Genomic DNA, 16,835 nt, shown 5'->3' with positions numbered 1-16,835 from the left:
GTAGGTAGGATTGGTCTTTTTTGGGATGGAGGGGGTACTCTGTATCTAACAAGGTACACCACCCCATACACGGACACACGCTTCCCCTTCACTTCGACGACGCCATCGATCCGCCCGTATGGTCGTCTTAGCGATGGGGCTGTACGTCGGAGGCGTAGGTTCGGGAGTAGGGGAGGTGTGGGGAAGTGGTGGGGGCGGCGCGTAGAGGGGCGTCCTGGGAGTGTTCGTTTTGGTGTGTGAGTTACGGTAAGGCGGCGGCTTGTCGGGGTGGCTCGGCAGCCTGTGCTCCTTGGTTTTGGGTGGCTTCTCCTCCGCCTTCGGCTTTGTCTTCGCCTGGGTCTCCAGGAGGACGACGCTCATGGCCACAAGGACCACCAGGAGAGCAACTTTGCCACCCATATTTGCAGTGCTTAATTAGTTTGTGTGGAAACGCTCTACCCATGCATGCCACAACTTATAAACACGGTGGAGTCTTTCTAGCTACTGTTTCCTCCACCCTAAAATAAATCAACTAGTTAGAATATGTATATCCCGAATTAGGTTGATTTGTTTTATGATAAAGGTAATACAAATTTATAATATTAGAATGTGTCACATTCCATATTTCATTGATTTATTCTAGGACGGAGGGAATACAATTAATTCGTATGTATGTTATTTTAATCAGTGGTAGGGCTATATAAAAGAGGCCCAGGAACTAGGCATATGTTCATCTATTTAGCTATAGCTCATCTATTTTCATCATATGTATATCCCCTCAATCCAAATTTAAGCAGTTGTAACAGTCTAAACTTGATTTAAAATATAGTAAAGCAAGCGAGCAACACTCCTCTCTATTTCATTCTAACTCCGTCATCTTCTAGTACGCCACTGATCGAGTACACGGTAGTGAAGTAGGTACGCCTGCCTTCAAAGTTGGAAAGCAAGGGCTATACAATTATAGGCCCGACCCGTAGCCCAATTGAGCAACAACCTGAAGCCGAAACTACCAGGCACAATCGGTCCGGTCGGTTGTTCGGCCAATTTCCATCCGCGTAACAGCCTGGAAATGAAGCAGATGGAAATCGGCCCATCGATCACCGGCTAGCTCCTCTTAATTCAGCTCATACTACTAGTGCAAAGGTTAGGAGTAGAAAGAAAAGCAAGTAAACCAGGGCTGTGTTTAGCTCACGATAAAATTAAAAGTTTAATTGAAATTAGAATGATACGACGAAAAAGTTAAAAGTTTGTGTGTATAAAAAAGTTTTAATGTGATGGAAAAGTTAAAAGTTTAAAGAATAACTTTGGTGTTAAACACGGTGCAGGTTGACGTCGACGAAGACGACTAGCTGCACCAGCGCACGGCACGGAAGTGAGCAGTGACGGCCGTGTTTGGAGCACTAGCAGCTGCTACGGTGCACGGTTCTTGTGTTTTCCTTGTAGTGCGGGTAACATAACATGGTCAGAGGCAGGCAGAGTTAAGTCATGTCAAGGCGTCAGCTAAGCTAGCCCCTGCTGCTGCTACCTGTGCGTACGTTAGGCCGAGTTTAGTTCCAAATAATTTTTTTAAACTTTCAACTTTCTCGTCACATTAAAATTTTAATATATACATATACTTCTAATTTTTTCGTCACATTGTTTCAATTTTAATTAAATTTCTAATTTTAGCGTGAACTAAACACACCCAAAATCGTCGATTCGACGACGTCCATGAGACTGATGACTGACTTGTTTGCTTCTTCCCAACTCTGAACCCACCTGGTCATCTCATCTCGTGGTGGCTGCGTGGATCCGCCGTGTGAGTGAACTCCACGCAGAAGGCCCGACCTAGCGCAGTAGTAGCGCGGGCGATAGATGGCCGGTCCACGGATCGCGTGGTCTCTGTAGCCTATAGTTAGTGGGAACGTGCGGTACCGTGCACTACGTATATGGTTGTTCATAGTCCATCTATCCAAAAAGGAAAAAAACAATCTACGATGGACGATGGAATATGATCTATTCTATAATAATACTCCCTCCGTCTTTAAATATAAGGGATTTTGGTTGGATGCGCCGTCCCTAAATATAAGAGATTTTGGTTGGATGCGTCTCTTATATTTAGAGACGGAGGGAGTACTAAATCTTAACAAAAAGACTTGTTAGGTTCATTGTCCAGGTTAGGGGTGTGTTTAGTTCACACCAAACTTCCCCCCAACTCCCAACTTTCCATCACATCACATCACATCCAAAACTTTTCTATATATATAAACTCCCAACTTTTTTCCAAACTACCAACTTTTCTTAAACTTCTCATCAATTTCAGGAACTAAACACAGCCTAGATCGTTGGGTTTTGTTTGCGACTGAGGGAGTATCTTCGGCACTCTACCAGATCAGACCATCCTCGTCTCCTAGCACGTGCCAAGTTAAGGGCGAGTAATTTGCCATTCGATTTATTGGAGACAATTTTGCTCTACTAAGAGGTTGTTCAAATTGATGTCATTTTAACCATACAATTTTATAATAAAGTTGTTAAAGATGTATCGATTTAATTTTTTACCAAACTTTATTAAATACATCAAAAATCCTGTCAAAACTTGGCCAATATTGCCAAATGGCAATGCCAAATTTTGATAAGGTTTATTTTAACTATAATCTGAACAACCTTAAATTGTTGACAACTTCAATGTTACTATGCACTATCTCACTTCCAAAATATAAAACTTTTTAGGGTTGGACACGAGTGTTAAGATAGTACTCTCTCATCCCAAATCATGCGACTTCTAGCATTTAAAATTTATCTTAAAATATAGCAATTCCTCAAGAAAGTATATTAAATGAAGAGATTTTAATTGGTTTTAAAAAGAAAATATGTGGAGAAATTAAATGAGTAAAAAATGTAATTGGTTGAGAGTCCCACTAGACTGAAGACAAAGGCCGAGGCGGCATCCTAGATGTAGCAAAATCCCTTAGGACAAGTACTATAAGCCCCTACATGTTACCCCTAAATTTGTCATATAGGATTAAATGATGAGGTGGAGGAGAGAAGTTAGAAGAGAGAATAAGCCATTACGCATATAAGGGGCAACCTTCACACAATCTCCAAGAAAATTGCAAGATGATATAAGAGCAACTTTAATAGTATAGCCCATTACTAGTTCCAATTCATCTATAGCCAATCTAATAGCCAATTCATATAATAGTTGTTTACTATACTATTAATATACGGTCCCACCTGTCATACACACATTGCGTCTCGGAGTCCGTGCTGTAATTGGCTACAGATCTGTAGCCTGCCACTCTTCTCTCTCATCTTTTATATCATTAAAATATGTTTATAGCTGGCTAATAGTCTCCTATTGTACCTGCTCTGAGAGTAAACTAATATTAGGATTTGTGTATTAGATGTGATATGTTGAATTTGTTATCTCTTAATTAATAATAAGATAGCCTGGTTTAAATTAGATGTGGCATTCACCTCCACTATATAACTTGCCCTTATTCCCACTCTGTGAGAATTCCGCTCACGGCTTGTTTGGTAACTCGAGGGAAGGGGATTGGGTGTTTACACGAGGGAATCGATGATAAGATTAAGATGGGAATTTGATTTTTAGTCCCAATATCTTGTTTGGTAGAGGTGATGAAAATTGATAGGGAATTTAGTTGGAGATTAGGTCATTAATAAAAACGGATGGCTGAGATTTGTTTAAACAAAGTAAAGGAGGAATTCCCTCCCAATTACCTGCCCCTACCCAGGTATTGAAAAGGAGGGAGTTCCTTCCTCAATTCCCCATCCTCATCCCACCAAAATTCCCATGTCTCCCAACCAAACTCTTAATAGCCTCATCCATCTAAACTCCCAATCCCTCCTAAAAACTTCCTCCAACCAAACGGGCCATCAAGGCGCGTGATTGGACCCAATCAATCCGAGGCACGGCCAAGCTATCCATATTAATTAGTTTCTGTAAATACTACTGAGGGCTAGGGACATCCACTAGTTAAGTGTTCCATCTCTACCCTCGATAACTACTACGCATATAGTTATTGAGGGGTAGCAATGTAATTTACCACACATCTTCCTGTTTAGATGAAATTAGCTAGAATGACAAATAGTTTGAACCGAATGGGTATACTAACATTTTTGAATAACGTGTCTTTAGTTTATACAAGTCGCAACTCAAAAAATGCCTTCCAATAAGTCCTAAAAGATCCACAAACGACACCCATCGTGTTAGCACTTCTGCCTTTTTTTATTAAAAAATTGTCCATTTTACTTTCTCGAACTATTTTAGAATCACTTAACCTTGTAAACTATTTTTTTCTCTTATTTTACCCCCTTAAACTTTCAAAAAGGTCTACTTTACTGCTTAATATCGTTTATCTACGTTTCTCTTTATACGAATCATATTGCAAGCTAAAAGTTTTTAATAAATAGATGGCAATATTATCGAAGTTCCAAAAAAAAGTTCTTTACTATTTGCTTAAAATTTGAAATATGTTTAAACCAATCTTAGGTGTTTTCAATCTAAGTAAATATAGTGATAACAAAATTATGAAAATATTGAGGTATAATATAAGTTGTAATGCATCTAACGACCCTACCGAATATCGGTGCAAAATGCAACTTACATAGAGAAAAATAATAAAGAGAAACTATTAATTAAGGAGTAAACTAAACCGTTTTCAATAGTTGGGTGCATGCGTAAAATAAAACTAAAAACACTTTGCGTTCGGCTATAATAGAAACCCTCGAATCTAGAGGTGTTTGGTGTTCCAATCCAGTTTCAACAATGCACTTTTCGGACGGAGAAAGCAGAACTGCTTGGTGTAGTTTGGGTGTTGAAGTGCTATAATTAAATAGTTAAGTTATGTAAAAAGTAGTACTCCCTCCGTTCCGAAATGTATGCATTTCTATGAATTTAGACTCTGTTCTAAAATTTTCAGATTCATGCGAAAGAGCTTGTAGCCTAGTGGTTACAAGAAATTCAGTAGCACCTTAGGTCTTGGGTTCGACTCTCCATGAGAGTGAATTTTTCAGTATTTAACGACTTTGTATTTTCAGTGGTAGGCGACGTACCCGTCGACAGCGAGATGCTTGTGGTGACTTCGTTAATCTCCAGGATTTGCCGACCCGGTCTTCAAAGATACTCATAGGGGTAGGGTTTGCGTACGTGCGTTTATAGGGTTGGGTGTGTCTGTGTTGTGCTGTGTAATTTAAAAAAAAATCAGATTTATAGCTAGAAATGCATATAATTCAGAGCAGAAGGAGTATTATTTTTCCGGAGTTGCTAGAAATATGGCGCCATATGCTACAGTCGATTTTTTTTCAGCCACTTACACAGTAGTTACACCTTATTTACACCCCACTTACATATGCAATTAGTATGTAATTTTTGAATTTACATATGTAATTTTAGTACTTACATATGTAATTTTGAGACTTATATTGTAAATACACTAAAATTACATATGTAATTTAGGAACTTACAATATAAATACATGCCGACTATTTTTTGATAAAAAATATGGCGCCATAAATATAGCTATACCCTTATTTTTCTTTTACTCATCGAGTGTTCCATAGCCGATCAAACAGAAAGTGGACACAATTAACACGGCGACCAACTTGCATAGTGATCGGTAGGACACGGCTGCAGTAAAAAGAAGGGCACATTAACAACCACGGCCCCCTTTCCGGACCTTCCTTGCCGGCATCGATCGGCATGGCCGGCCTTCTCCTTCTTTTGTCGCCTCCCTAGCACGTACTACTACCATCTTTTCCCCTAATATTTTCTCATTTTCCTTTAAAAAAGAGATATTTTCCCCTAATTACTAGGATCCTACGTCCTCGTGAGTCAACCATCACCACTGCCTGCCTGCCCGTATCTCCTAAACAATAATTTACGAGCTGCACGAGATTGACTCGCTGTTGCCTTTGGTTACGACTTTAACCATAAAGATCACCGGAAACTCTGGTTCTTTGCCTGTCCGGCCGCCTACTCGCGCGTACGATCACATTAGAAAAGCAAAAGGAAGTTAGGTGATCACATCAAGAATTTCAGACCGGTTTGTTTGGAACAGTTTGAGAACGCTTTAGTTTAGCAGGGAAAAAAATTATACTCCCTCCGTCTATAAATATTTGACGTCATTTATCTTTTATGAAATATGTAAAAAATATATGTATATATAAATGTATATTTAACAATAAATCAAATGATAAGAAAATAATTAATAATTACATAATTTTTTATAAGACGAATGGTTAAACATATTTAAAAAAATCAACTGCAGGTGCGGGTGTTTATAGTTTCACGTTATAATTAGAAGTTTGACTAAAATTGGAAGTTCGAATAAAAAGGTTGGAAGTTTAGGTGTGTAGAAAAGTTTCGATGTGATGAAAAAAATTAAAAGTTTGAAGAAAAAATTGGGAACTAAATAAGAGATGTGTTAAATATTTAGGAACGGATTGAGGGAAGTACTTATCACAGTCCAAACGGCGCCTGATGGAGCTTATTAGTCAAGATATATTCTTTCAGTATTCCCTTTGCTTGCTTGCTTGCGTACTGGAGAGAGCGCGAACCAGACATGATGCATGACCGGTCAAATCGAACAGGGGCTCTAGTCTACTAAGCGCCATCGTGTAGGAGATGATGTCTCATTAGGCTTATCCTCTCTGATGACCATACGTGTTGCTTTCTGACTTGGATTAATATACGCCATGCGGATTTGTAATCTCTACTACTACCACGCAATAGAATTGAAATGAACATTTCACTTTGTTCCCAAAAGTTGTGAATGATTTGGAGATGTACATGTGGCTGTTCTGAACTTCTGATCACGCAATTGCAATCTATTTGGACTTAAGAATCAACAACTCATCGGTTAATTTCCCATTGATTTTTCTTTTCCTATCAAAACTCTCGCTACACATGTACAGATTATTTTTTTCTTCTTCCCTCCACAAATCAATTCGATCTCCTCCTGTTTTCTCTATCATCAAATTACATTTAGAAAAGAACAAAAGAAGAAAAGAAAGAAAAGAACGGAACACGAAGGTTGATCTCCTGTTCCATGATGGCCCTGACCAAAAGCTTCGATTTTTCAGTTCAGAACGGCATGATGTGGGTGGTCTTGGAGTCGTAGCCGGCGAGGCAGCTCTTGGCGTTCACCTTGTAAATCTTGAGCAGCTCGAGCGCCATCTGCCTCGCCGCCGGCGAGCACCCGCTCTGCAGCAGCAGGAGGAGGCGAGTCAGGCCGCCCTCCGACGCCGCCGCGGCGTCGGCGGCGCGCCGGTCCCTGTACTTGTGGCAGACCGCCCAGAGCACGGCCACCGCGGCCTCGGCGCCGTCGCGGCCGGACTTCATCATCCTGCCCACCACCGCGGGTACGGCCTGCTCGGCGTCCTCGCAGAGCGCGGCGCGGCCCTCGGCGCAGCCGACGGCGGACTCGAGGACCCGGAGCGCCCTGGCGGACGCGGCCGGGTCCGCCGCCGTGGCGCGCAGCGCGCGCGCCGCGGCGCGGACGGCGCCGGCGCGGACCATCTCGGCGCGCGCGGCGCGGCGCGACCGGGAGATGGTGGCGAGGCAGGAGAGGCCCGCGCCGACGGCCCTCGCGTCGAGGCTCCCCTTCTCGTCGGCGGGGCCGACGAGCCGCACCAGCTCGGCGACGAGCTCGGCCGACTCGGCCACCGCCTCCCTCGCCTCGTCGGCGGCATTGGCGAGCAGGAACTCCACCAGCCTCGCCGCGTCGACCCTCGCCTCCAGCCCGCTCGCTCCGCGCATCACGCGCGCCAGGGACGCCGCCGACGCCGCGGCGTCCGCGGCGAGCCCGGCGGCGACCCGCCTCTTGTTCGCGTCCTCGACTCCATCCATCGCGACGACCGCGGCGAGCACCCGCACCGCCGCCTCGCACCCTTCCACGCCGACCTCCCGCTCGCCCTTCCTCCGGAGCACCGAGGCCACGGCCTCGGCGGCGCCACCGGCGCCCACCAGCGCGTTCTTCTCGAACTCGTCGACGTCGTCGTCCGAGAGGTACGCCGCGAGCTGGCGCAGCGCCGCGGAAGGGTCGGCGTCGGGCGACGCGACCTGGCGGACAAGGCCCGCGGGGGAAGAAGTGACAGAGGCATCGCCGGAGGTGGCGGGGGAGGAGGAGGACCAGTGGGAGATGAGGCTGCGGAGGGTGAGGTTGGGGACGAGGTCGGTGGAAGGGAGGGGGAGCATGGTGGCGGGGCAGGTGGTGTTGCCGGAGTCGAGCCATCGCTGGATGGAGGCGCGGTCGTAGGTGACGCCGGTGCAGAGGCTGACCGGGGAGCGCATCACGTCGAGGGAGATGGGGCACCGGAAGAAGCTCGGGATCTTCACCTCCAGCGCCTGGTGCTGCGGCGGCAGCCTCATGCTCCTCGTCGCCGCCGCCGCCGCCGCCGCCGTCGTCGTCGTCGTCGTCGACGATTCCTTCCTGCCCATGGCGATGGCGATGGCGATAGCGAGACGCCTCCGTTCGATTCTTGGAAATGGAAGTGGAGAGGAAGAGGAAAGCGAGAAGGTGGGGGGTGGTGGTAATATGGAAGTGTGGTGGAGTGGGTCTTTGCTCGCTGGTCTACCGTGCTCGTGTGAAAGCCCACCACTACCGTTACAAAATATTTTTTTTTTCTCTTGCCAAACGGCATTTTCAGCTATGTCCCTATATGTGTTTAATTTGTGGAAGAAATTCTCTCTTGGAAATGATGACAAAGGGATATCAATCAGGTGGAGGCCTTGTTTAGAGCCAGTTTAATAGTATAGCTCACTACTTACTATTAGTCAATGTTAAAATTAACATGTATAGTAGGTTGGCTATATTAAAGCAGGTACAATAGCAGGCTATAAGCCAGCTGTAAATATATTTTAAGAAGTTAAATAAGGAGAGAGAAAAACAGCGGGCTACATATTTGTAGCCAGCTGTAGCACGGACTCCAAGACGCAGTGTGTGTATGATAGGTGGGACCAGGTATTAATAGTATAGTATGTAACTATTGTATGAATGAGTTATTACATTGGCTATAGATGAACTGGAGCTAGTAGTTGGCTCTGCTATTGAACTTGCTCTAAGGTTATCTTTATTTTCTTCGTCCTCTCTCTTTCTCTCACTATAAATTTAATGCATATTTCTTAGAGCTTGTGTGTAGTTAGCTCTTGCATGAGAGCCAACACTCTCCACTTTTATTTATCTTTCTCTTCCACGTAAGCATATAGCTTGTTTATATCCCAGTATTATCCTTGCTCTTAGATGGGGAAAAATTTTAGGTTTAGGAGTCACACAAGATATACGGATATACATTTGAAGTATTAAACGTGGTCTAATAACAAAACAAATTACACTCCACAAAAAAATTACAAATTCCGTCAGGAAATTGCGAGACGAATCTATTAAGACTAATTAATTCGTCATTAGCAAATATTTACTGTAGCACCACATTGTCAAATCATGACGCAATTAGGCTTCAAAGATTCGTCTCGCAATTTACACGCAAACTATGTAATTGGTTTTTTTTACATATTTAATACTTCATGCGTGTGTCCAAACATTCGATGTGATGGGTGAAAAGTTTTTGTTTTAGAAACTAAACAAGGCCTGAGTTCGAGGTCCGAAAAGAGTACTGCTATACATACGATCTAATTATATAAGTCATGTACAATTAGAGACATACAACCATAAATCAACTAAAAGAGCGTATGTTCATATATATTATAACCGTTAATCAAATATAGTCATACATATATATTATGACCGTTAATCAAATATAGTCATACATAAATCGGATAGTTGGATCGTATGTATGTATAGTAATCTGAAAACTGATAGATTAGGAAGTGTGAACTGAAACGAGTTGCTCCTTCTGTCTTAAAATATAACAATATAATAATAAATTGGATATAAGTTAATATTAATTTATATTGAGATTTAAATAGTTTAATTAGTATTAATTCAAATCCGAGATTCAGATTTTTTTAAAAAAAAGGATTTTAGAGCTTAGTTTTTAAAGTTAGTTTTGTCTTTTTATTGTTTTCTATTGTCCAGCTTGACTTTTAGACCCATAGGAAAGGAGTATATAGAAGTCTTACCTTAAAATTATTTTTGGTGCTTCGTTTATTTGTTTTACGACTTATCAAGTTTGCTCAACCAATCAGGTTATGTCAATCCAAATATTTAAATAAGATTTCATACGTGATTTTCTAAAACATGGTAAATACATTTTTTTTCATTTATTTGATACGAAATCCTAAATGCAATTCGATTAAATTTGTATTAAAATATAATCCATCAAGTATCATAATTTTCAAATATAATACTCCATACGTATGTATACTTTTAATCTGTCCAACTAAAATAAAAATATCGATTGTTGATTTTTTTGGAAGATTAACTACCATAAAGAACAGCAAGTATTTGTGATAGTAAAGCACAGAGAAAGCTTTGGTATGTAGTAACTCTCAAATTATACACATATATGAACATTAACAGGTTTGAATTTGGGGAAAAAAACAGAAAAAAACATACAAACAATTACATATTGATATGATGTACTAGTACAGATATGCAACTTTCCGTTTTGTTGGGTGTGTACCCGCAAAAGAGCGTGTTACAAAAAGAGGGCGTGTGGGGGGGAATACCACGAGGAAAAGAAAAGAAAAGGAGGGGGGGGGGGGGGGGGGGGGGGGGGTTATTCAAAGAGAAAAGCAGGATGAGTCAAAGGAAGAGCAATTGAGGGTGACGTATGGGGCGGGGTGAGCGGTCGCTTTCCCCCCGGCTTTGCTTTGCTCGCTGTCGTGCGGCTTCACCTCTCCCTTTCTCTCCTTTTCCCTCCTCTCGTCTCACTCCGGCCTTGTTTTCGCTTCGTTTTTCACTTCACAGAAAAACGATATATATATATATATATATATATATATATATATATATATATATATAAACACGTACTCCAGTGGAGAAAACTGGAAAGAAAAACGAATAAGGCCGTATAAGAGATCCAAAAAAATTTGGCTAAAAAGTCGTATAAATGTTTGGACACATACATGAGATATTAAATGTGAGAAAAAATAAACTAATTGCACATTTTACATGTAAATTGCAAGATGAATATTTTGAGCCTAATTACTATATGATTTGACAATGTGATGTTATAGTAAATATTTGCTCATGACAGATTAATTAAGTAATAAATGTGTCTCACAGTTTACAGGTGGATTCTATAATTTATTTTATTATTAGTCTGCGTATAAAACTTCGAATATGCGTCGATATACTTTAAAAAGAACTTTACAGCCAAAGTAACTAAACACATAGTAAGAGAAAAAATGGCCGTGTCTCTGTTTTTGGGGGAATTATTATTCTGGCTGGGCTGCACGGATTTTGTCCTCCGGTCAATGGTCAAGGATGATACGGATCCATGTCGCCGTCGGCCTCCCCGTCCAAATCGAAGGCGAAAGAAAAGATGAGGGAGAGGAGATGGAGCCACGCACGCTAGCTGGTGCCGATGGAGCTAGCGCTCGCGTCCGCCTCTTGTCGCTCGCTGGTTACCGTGTCGCCCAACTCGATCGCCGTTTCATACAACGAGAAATGAACTGGCGCCTCCTTCCACCGTGTCTGCGTAGAGAATGTTGGCATGACATGTGCTCGTCAAATTTGATTGTGATTTTGGTTGAAATATCCGAGGTTGTAGTCTTGTCGACGATACCGGCCATTCCAGCCAGCTCGGCCATGGCTGTACCGGCCAAATGCGATTTAGAATTCAACAGTTTCCTTCCATCTTTCTTTTCCTTTTTTATTACATTTTTAATTAGCTAATGTTATATGAAAAAGATGGAGGGAGTATGTCTTTATTTTATTTATTTACATAATGTGTAGTACTACTACACCCATTTTGAAATATAAGTATTGCTTTTAAAAGTATATTTGAATATCCATCATCCGAGTTTATTTTTTAAAAAAACACGCATAGATGTTTATGGAGTAGTAGGAGTATTTTGGATGAAGTATTTTACTGTATTAAACTTAGATGCTCTCGCCATCAAACTTTTGTTGAGCTAACCATTAGAGCAGATACAATAGCAGGCTATACGTCAGCTATAAACATATTTTAAAAAGATAAAGGAAGAGAGAAAAGCTGCGATCTACAGATTTGTAGCCAGCACGGACTCCAAGACGTACGGTGTGTATGATAGGTAGTACCAGATATTAATAGTATAGTAAACAACTACAATACAAATTAGCTATTACATTGAATATAGGTAATTTAAAGCTAGTAATTAGCTATACTATTAAACTTGCTCTTAATTAGTATCACACGATCAAAGGCTCGTCGAATCACCAACTTTTTTTCTCTCTCAAATTGTTCAGGTGAATGGATCAGTAATTGACCTTGACGTTTCGACCATGCAAGGTGGTAAAAGCTCGCCGTTGAAATTTTTACCTTTTTCTCGAGAGGAACGAGGTTTCTTACTTTTGGATGTGTATGGGTTGGAAAAGCTGCCTTTTCTCGTGTGTTTAAGACCCCAGGTGTTCTCGTTGGGTGAAAAACAACCAGTTGTATTGAATGGGCAATTAAAATATCCAACAAGAAAAAAGAAATAAATAAAAGGCCAACAGATTCACCTAGGTTATGTTACAAAATACTCCCTAAAGCTATCATGTGTTGATAGACATGTATATCACTATCAACCAGGGTTTCCCAAACCGCCTGGGCCGGGGTTTCCGCGCCCCCGGCGGTAAGCACGGTTACCGCGGTAACCATAAAAAACCGTACGAAACCGTGTAAAATTGATCAAAAATTCAAATTATTTTTTAAATTTATTAAAATTTAAGGGGTTACCGCGGTATTTCTATTACCGTACCCCCGCGGTAAGAGCGGTAACCGCGGTTACTGACGGTAATGTAAACCCTGCTGTCAACACATTCATTATAGAGAAAATATTCCAAAAGCCATCATGTCATGAATCAGTTGACTCAAAATTTTAAAAATAAATGGGTAGGATATGGTTATGTACAAAAGATATCGGTATCTAATACATTTTCATTATAAAAGTATTCGAAAAAATCATGTCTATGAATCTATGGAGTAAACCTTTTATAAATCTTGTGACTTAGGTAGTTGTAGCCTTAACCTGTCTAACCATGTTCAATCTAACCCATGTTTTAAGCTTGTTTGGATTGGTGTCATTTTAAGTTATACCACTTGTTTGGTAAAATGGATAAACATGTAGATGCAATTAGTTTGTTACCAAACGCCGTTAATTCCTAAAGAATTTTGACAACATTACATTTAGCCTACCATATCAAAACCAGGCAATGATGTCAATTTACCAGAATTTTGGTATTGTCAAATTTTGAAAAGGTTCAATTTGGCAATAATTTGAACAAAGTTTTAATGTCCCAAACTTGGCACCAGTGCCCACATCTTCGCGGAATTTAATCTAAAGAGATTGAATATACACATGGGTATGTTTAGTGGTAAATGTGTATTCATGCTACGCAAAGGCTATATCTTCTTCGATCTCATTTAGATATCGCACATCGCTAGGATGCATCCACATAGATATGTGTGGCATAAGTACAACACGCGTCTATATAGATATATGAGTCCAACCACTACAAGATATGAGTCTAACCACTACAAGATAATTGAGCTATTGCCACCAAATTATTATAACAAAAAATAATTTGTAGCAATATATTGTACTATTGCAACGATAATTTTTCTGTGGCAAATAATTATATTTTAATGCAACGATATACAATCATTGTTTTATTTAGTACTTTTGTTGCAATAGAAAATGAGATATCGCTAAAAAAAATCGTACTGTTGCAAAAAACATGTTCTATCGGCACAATTTTAATTTTTGTGGCAATTTACACAGTACATGTTACTTTTCACTATTTTTTTGTTGCCACGATCAACAAATTTATTGCAATAAAAAAATTACCGTATTATAATTTAACTTAATTTTTTTATATGGACACGGATTGAGACAAATTTTTATGGAAATTATAGCTCTTGACGAGATCTACAATTTTATAGGTGATAACTTTTTCATTTGAAATCTTTTAGATAATCAAATCTATGATTCAAATCTCAGTTAGATAGGCTCAAATGGAACGATATGCATTTTCCAACAGAACTGATGCGTAGGTCAGTGGGTAAAGGAGAGCACGCGTGAAGGATAGGTCTTGGGTTCGAATACTAGCCAAGACACGATATAAAAAAACAAATAGATAAATAGATAGGATGATAGATTAATATTTGAACTTTTATTTTGGTACATAAAACTAATGCCACATATGGAGTGGTGGCAATAATTTTTATTACAACGATGCGAAGTGTTGCAATATGACTTTTTGCCACATCTATTCCGTGGCAACATCTAAATTTATTACCACTAAATAAAAATCGTTGCAATAACCTATTGCTACGCTATTTATTACCATGGCTAGTAACGATTTTAAAATTGTGGCAACATGTATCTATTGCCACAATTTTAGTATTGATGCCACGATTTTTTTCGTGGCAACAAATGAATTTTCTAGTAGTGAACTTATGCTTAAAAAGTACTAACAGGTATCGAGGTACAACATCCAAAGCGTGTCATGGTGGGAAGTCAGATGATTCCATTTACATAAGATAAGGTACACTAGCAGACTATAAGTCAGCTATAAACATATTTTGAGAAGATAAAAGTGGAGAGAGAAGAGCGGCGGGCAATACGCAATGTGTGTATGACAGGTGGTACCAGATATTAATAGTGTAGTATATGTTTATAAGTAATTATTGTATGAATTGGCTATTATATTAACTATATATGATTAAAAGTTAGTAGTTGGCAGGAAGCGGGCCTTCATATGCCATTAGCCACCACTTACAATGGAGACATGCTTGGATGGTGGACGGCCTGCAGGAGAGAGATGGCGAAAGATCAAAGAAGAAACTTTGATGGCCTCTTCATCTACACAGCTTGGGGCATTTGGCTACAAAGAAATGCTAGGATTTTCAATGGGGCGTACAGCACAGTGTTGCAAGTCGTTGAGTCCATAATCCAACATGTGAAAAGCCTATGACGGAGCTCACAACTTACATGAGTAGTCCTCGTATCCTCACATTAGTCCTCGTATCCTCACATTAGTTGCTTTACATTACCTAAAAATTCTTGTCTCCGACCTGCCATTCTCGGAGGAGGGTCCTCTTGGGATCCTTTTTTAACCTTGTTTGTAAAACTCTGGTTTCTCTCTCTTCTCCTTATATGAAATAGGCAGAGCTCCTGCTTTTACCTAAAAAAAAGTTAGTAGTTGGCTATACTATTAAACTTCTTCTAACCATCTATATATGCGTATCTTATTAACGGGAACAGAAATCACGTTGTGATTCTCATGGGCAAGGGGGCAGCATTTCACAAAGAACATGATCCTATACCTAAATATTATTCATATTTCACATGTATCTTCTCTGATCCGCCGGAAGTTGGGACGACGCGCTGCGTGTGGTGCTGCTAATAATTTCCAGCCTCCGAATTAGCTGGATGATGCATGATACATCGAGTACTAAAATCATTTAGATAGCACAAGGCCACCAAAATCATTTATGCCGATCAAACAGTGCCATCCGTGCCTGCGGGTGCATATTATATGTCACTGCTATTCTTTTTTTCATGGAATCTCATGTAAATTTATCTCTTCTCATGTGCAGAAAATCATGATAGTTTAAGAAAATTTTGAAGAGTGAGCGTAGCTAATTTAGTTAGGTTCTTGTGGTAAAACCAGTTTATCCAAATTCAAATCCTGGATTTAACATGAGTGTTCGCATTTATGGCTAATTATTCTTTCAACGGTACGTGACGTACCCGTCGACAGCGAGTCGTCATGGTGACTTCGCTAATCTCAAAATATATCGATCCAATTCTTTGGATGTGTTCATAGGGGTAGAATGTGCGTGTGTGTATTCATAGTGGTGAGTGTGGATGCGTTGTGGACACCTATATTTTTACTATGTTTTTCATCAAAAAGAAAAAAAAATAAAGACTACCCACCATCCAGTCCACAAATAACAGAGAGATCTATACGATTTTTCATTACTCTAACAACGATGATCATCCCTCGATAGGAGTATTAATCTTATATTATATATATGTGGTTGTTTGTTTGTCCGCGAAGGAGCATATATGTACATTGTGGCTTTGGGGACCTGTGTTTTGGTCTTTTCCCTTTCAAAAATAAATTGCTTTCAGTGGCTGGGACCCACATGCAGATAAACCGGCCTCTGCCCCGAGAAAATATAGTGTGAATTTAGTACCTTTTTTTTAAAAAAAAACATTGTTCATAACCACAATTATCTGTAAAAAAAAAATCGTGCATGACTAGCTGTAAGCTTGTAAGGCTGTAACGTTGTTCCAAGTCAATTATGTTCCGTGCAGTATATATTATTCAACCTGCGGTACACATCGATCCATTTCCAGACGTCGTTGTGCAATTGACGGCGATTTGTTGGTCATATCAAATTATTAGCTGTAATATTGCAACTGAAAAGTTCAGTGAAGATGTGAACGGAAAAAGGTCGATATTCAAATATCTTTATTACCACGTCCTTGTCGGTCCTCCAACGTGTTCCTTGGGATTGTGCTTGCTATGGGCAGTCCTAACTCTTCGCTTAGAATGGTGTATATGATATTAACTACATTGTCATATAAGACTTTTAACTTATGTGGCACTATATTAATTAAGAGAGAGAGAGAGTGGAGAGAGAGGAAGAAACTGGGTCTACACAGCTCCAACACGAGAACCTATGCACTAGACACTACCAAGTTTTGCATTGGGAGAAAATAATGTCTTCATAATACATGAAGAATAAATATGATTGAT

At 40.4% G+C, this 16,835-nt stretch overlaps 1 protein-coding gene across 1 annotated transcript; it reads right to left on the bottom strand.

Annotated features, from left to right (window-relative positions):
- Window positions 1-6,810: 6,810 nt before the first annotated feature.
- On the bottom strand, window positions 6,811-8,486 carry LOC4335817 (U-box domain-containing protein 29). The gene has a single exon (XM_015778405.3). The coding sequence runs from the start codon at window positions 8,417-8,419 to the stop codon at window positions 7,064-7,066; it is 1,356 nt and encodes a 451-aa protein (XP_015633891.2). The 5' UTR covers window positions 8,420-8,486; the 3' UTR covers window positions 6,811-7,063.
- Between the last annotated feature and the right edge of the window lie 8,349 nt (window positions 8,487-16,835).

The sequence above is a fragment of the Oryza sativa genome, chromosome 4 (assembly GCF_034140825.1).
Source record: "Oryza sativa Japonica Group chromosome 4, ASM3414082v1".
Lineage (NCBI taxonomy): Eukaryota > Viridiplantae > Streptophyta > Magnoliopsida > Poales > Poaceae > Oryza > Oryza sativa.
Note: the sequence above shows the minus strand (reverse complement) of the source record. Positions and strands in the feature narration are given on the sequence as shown.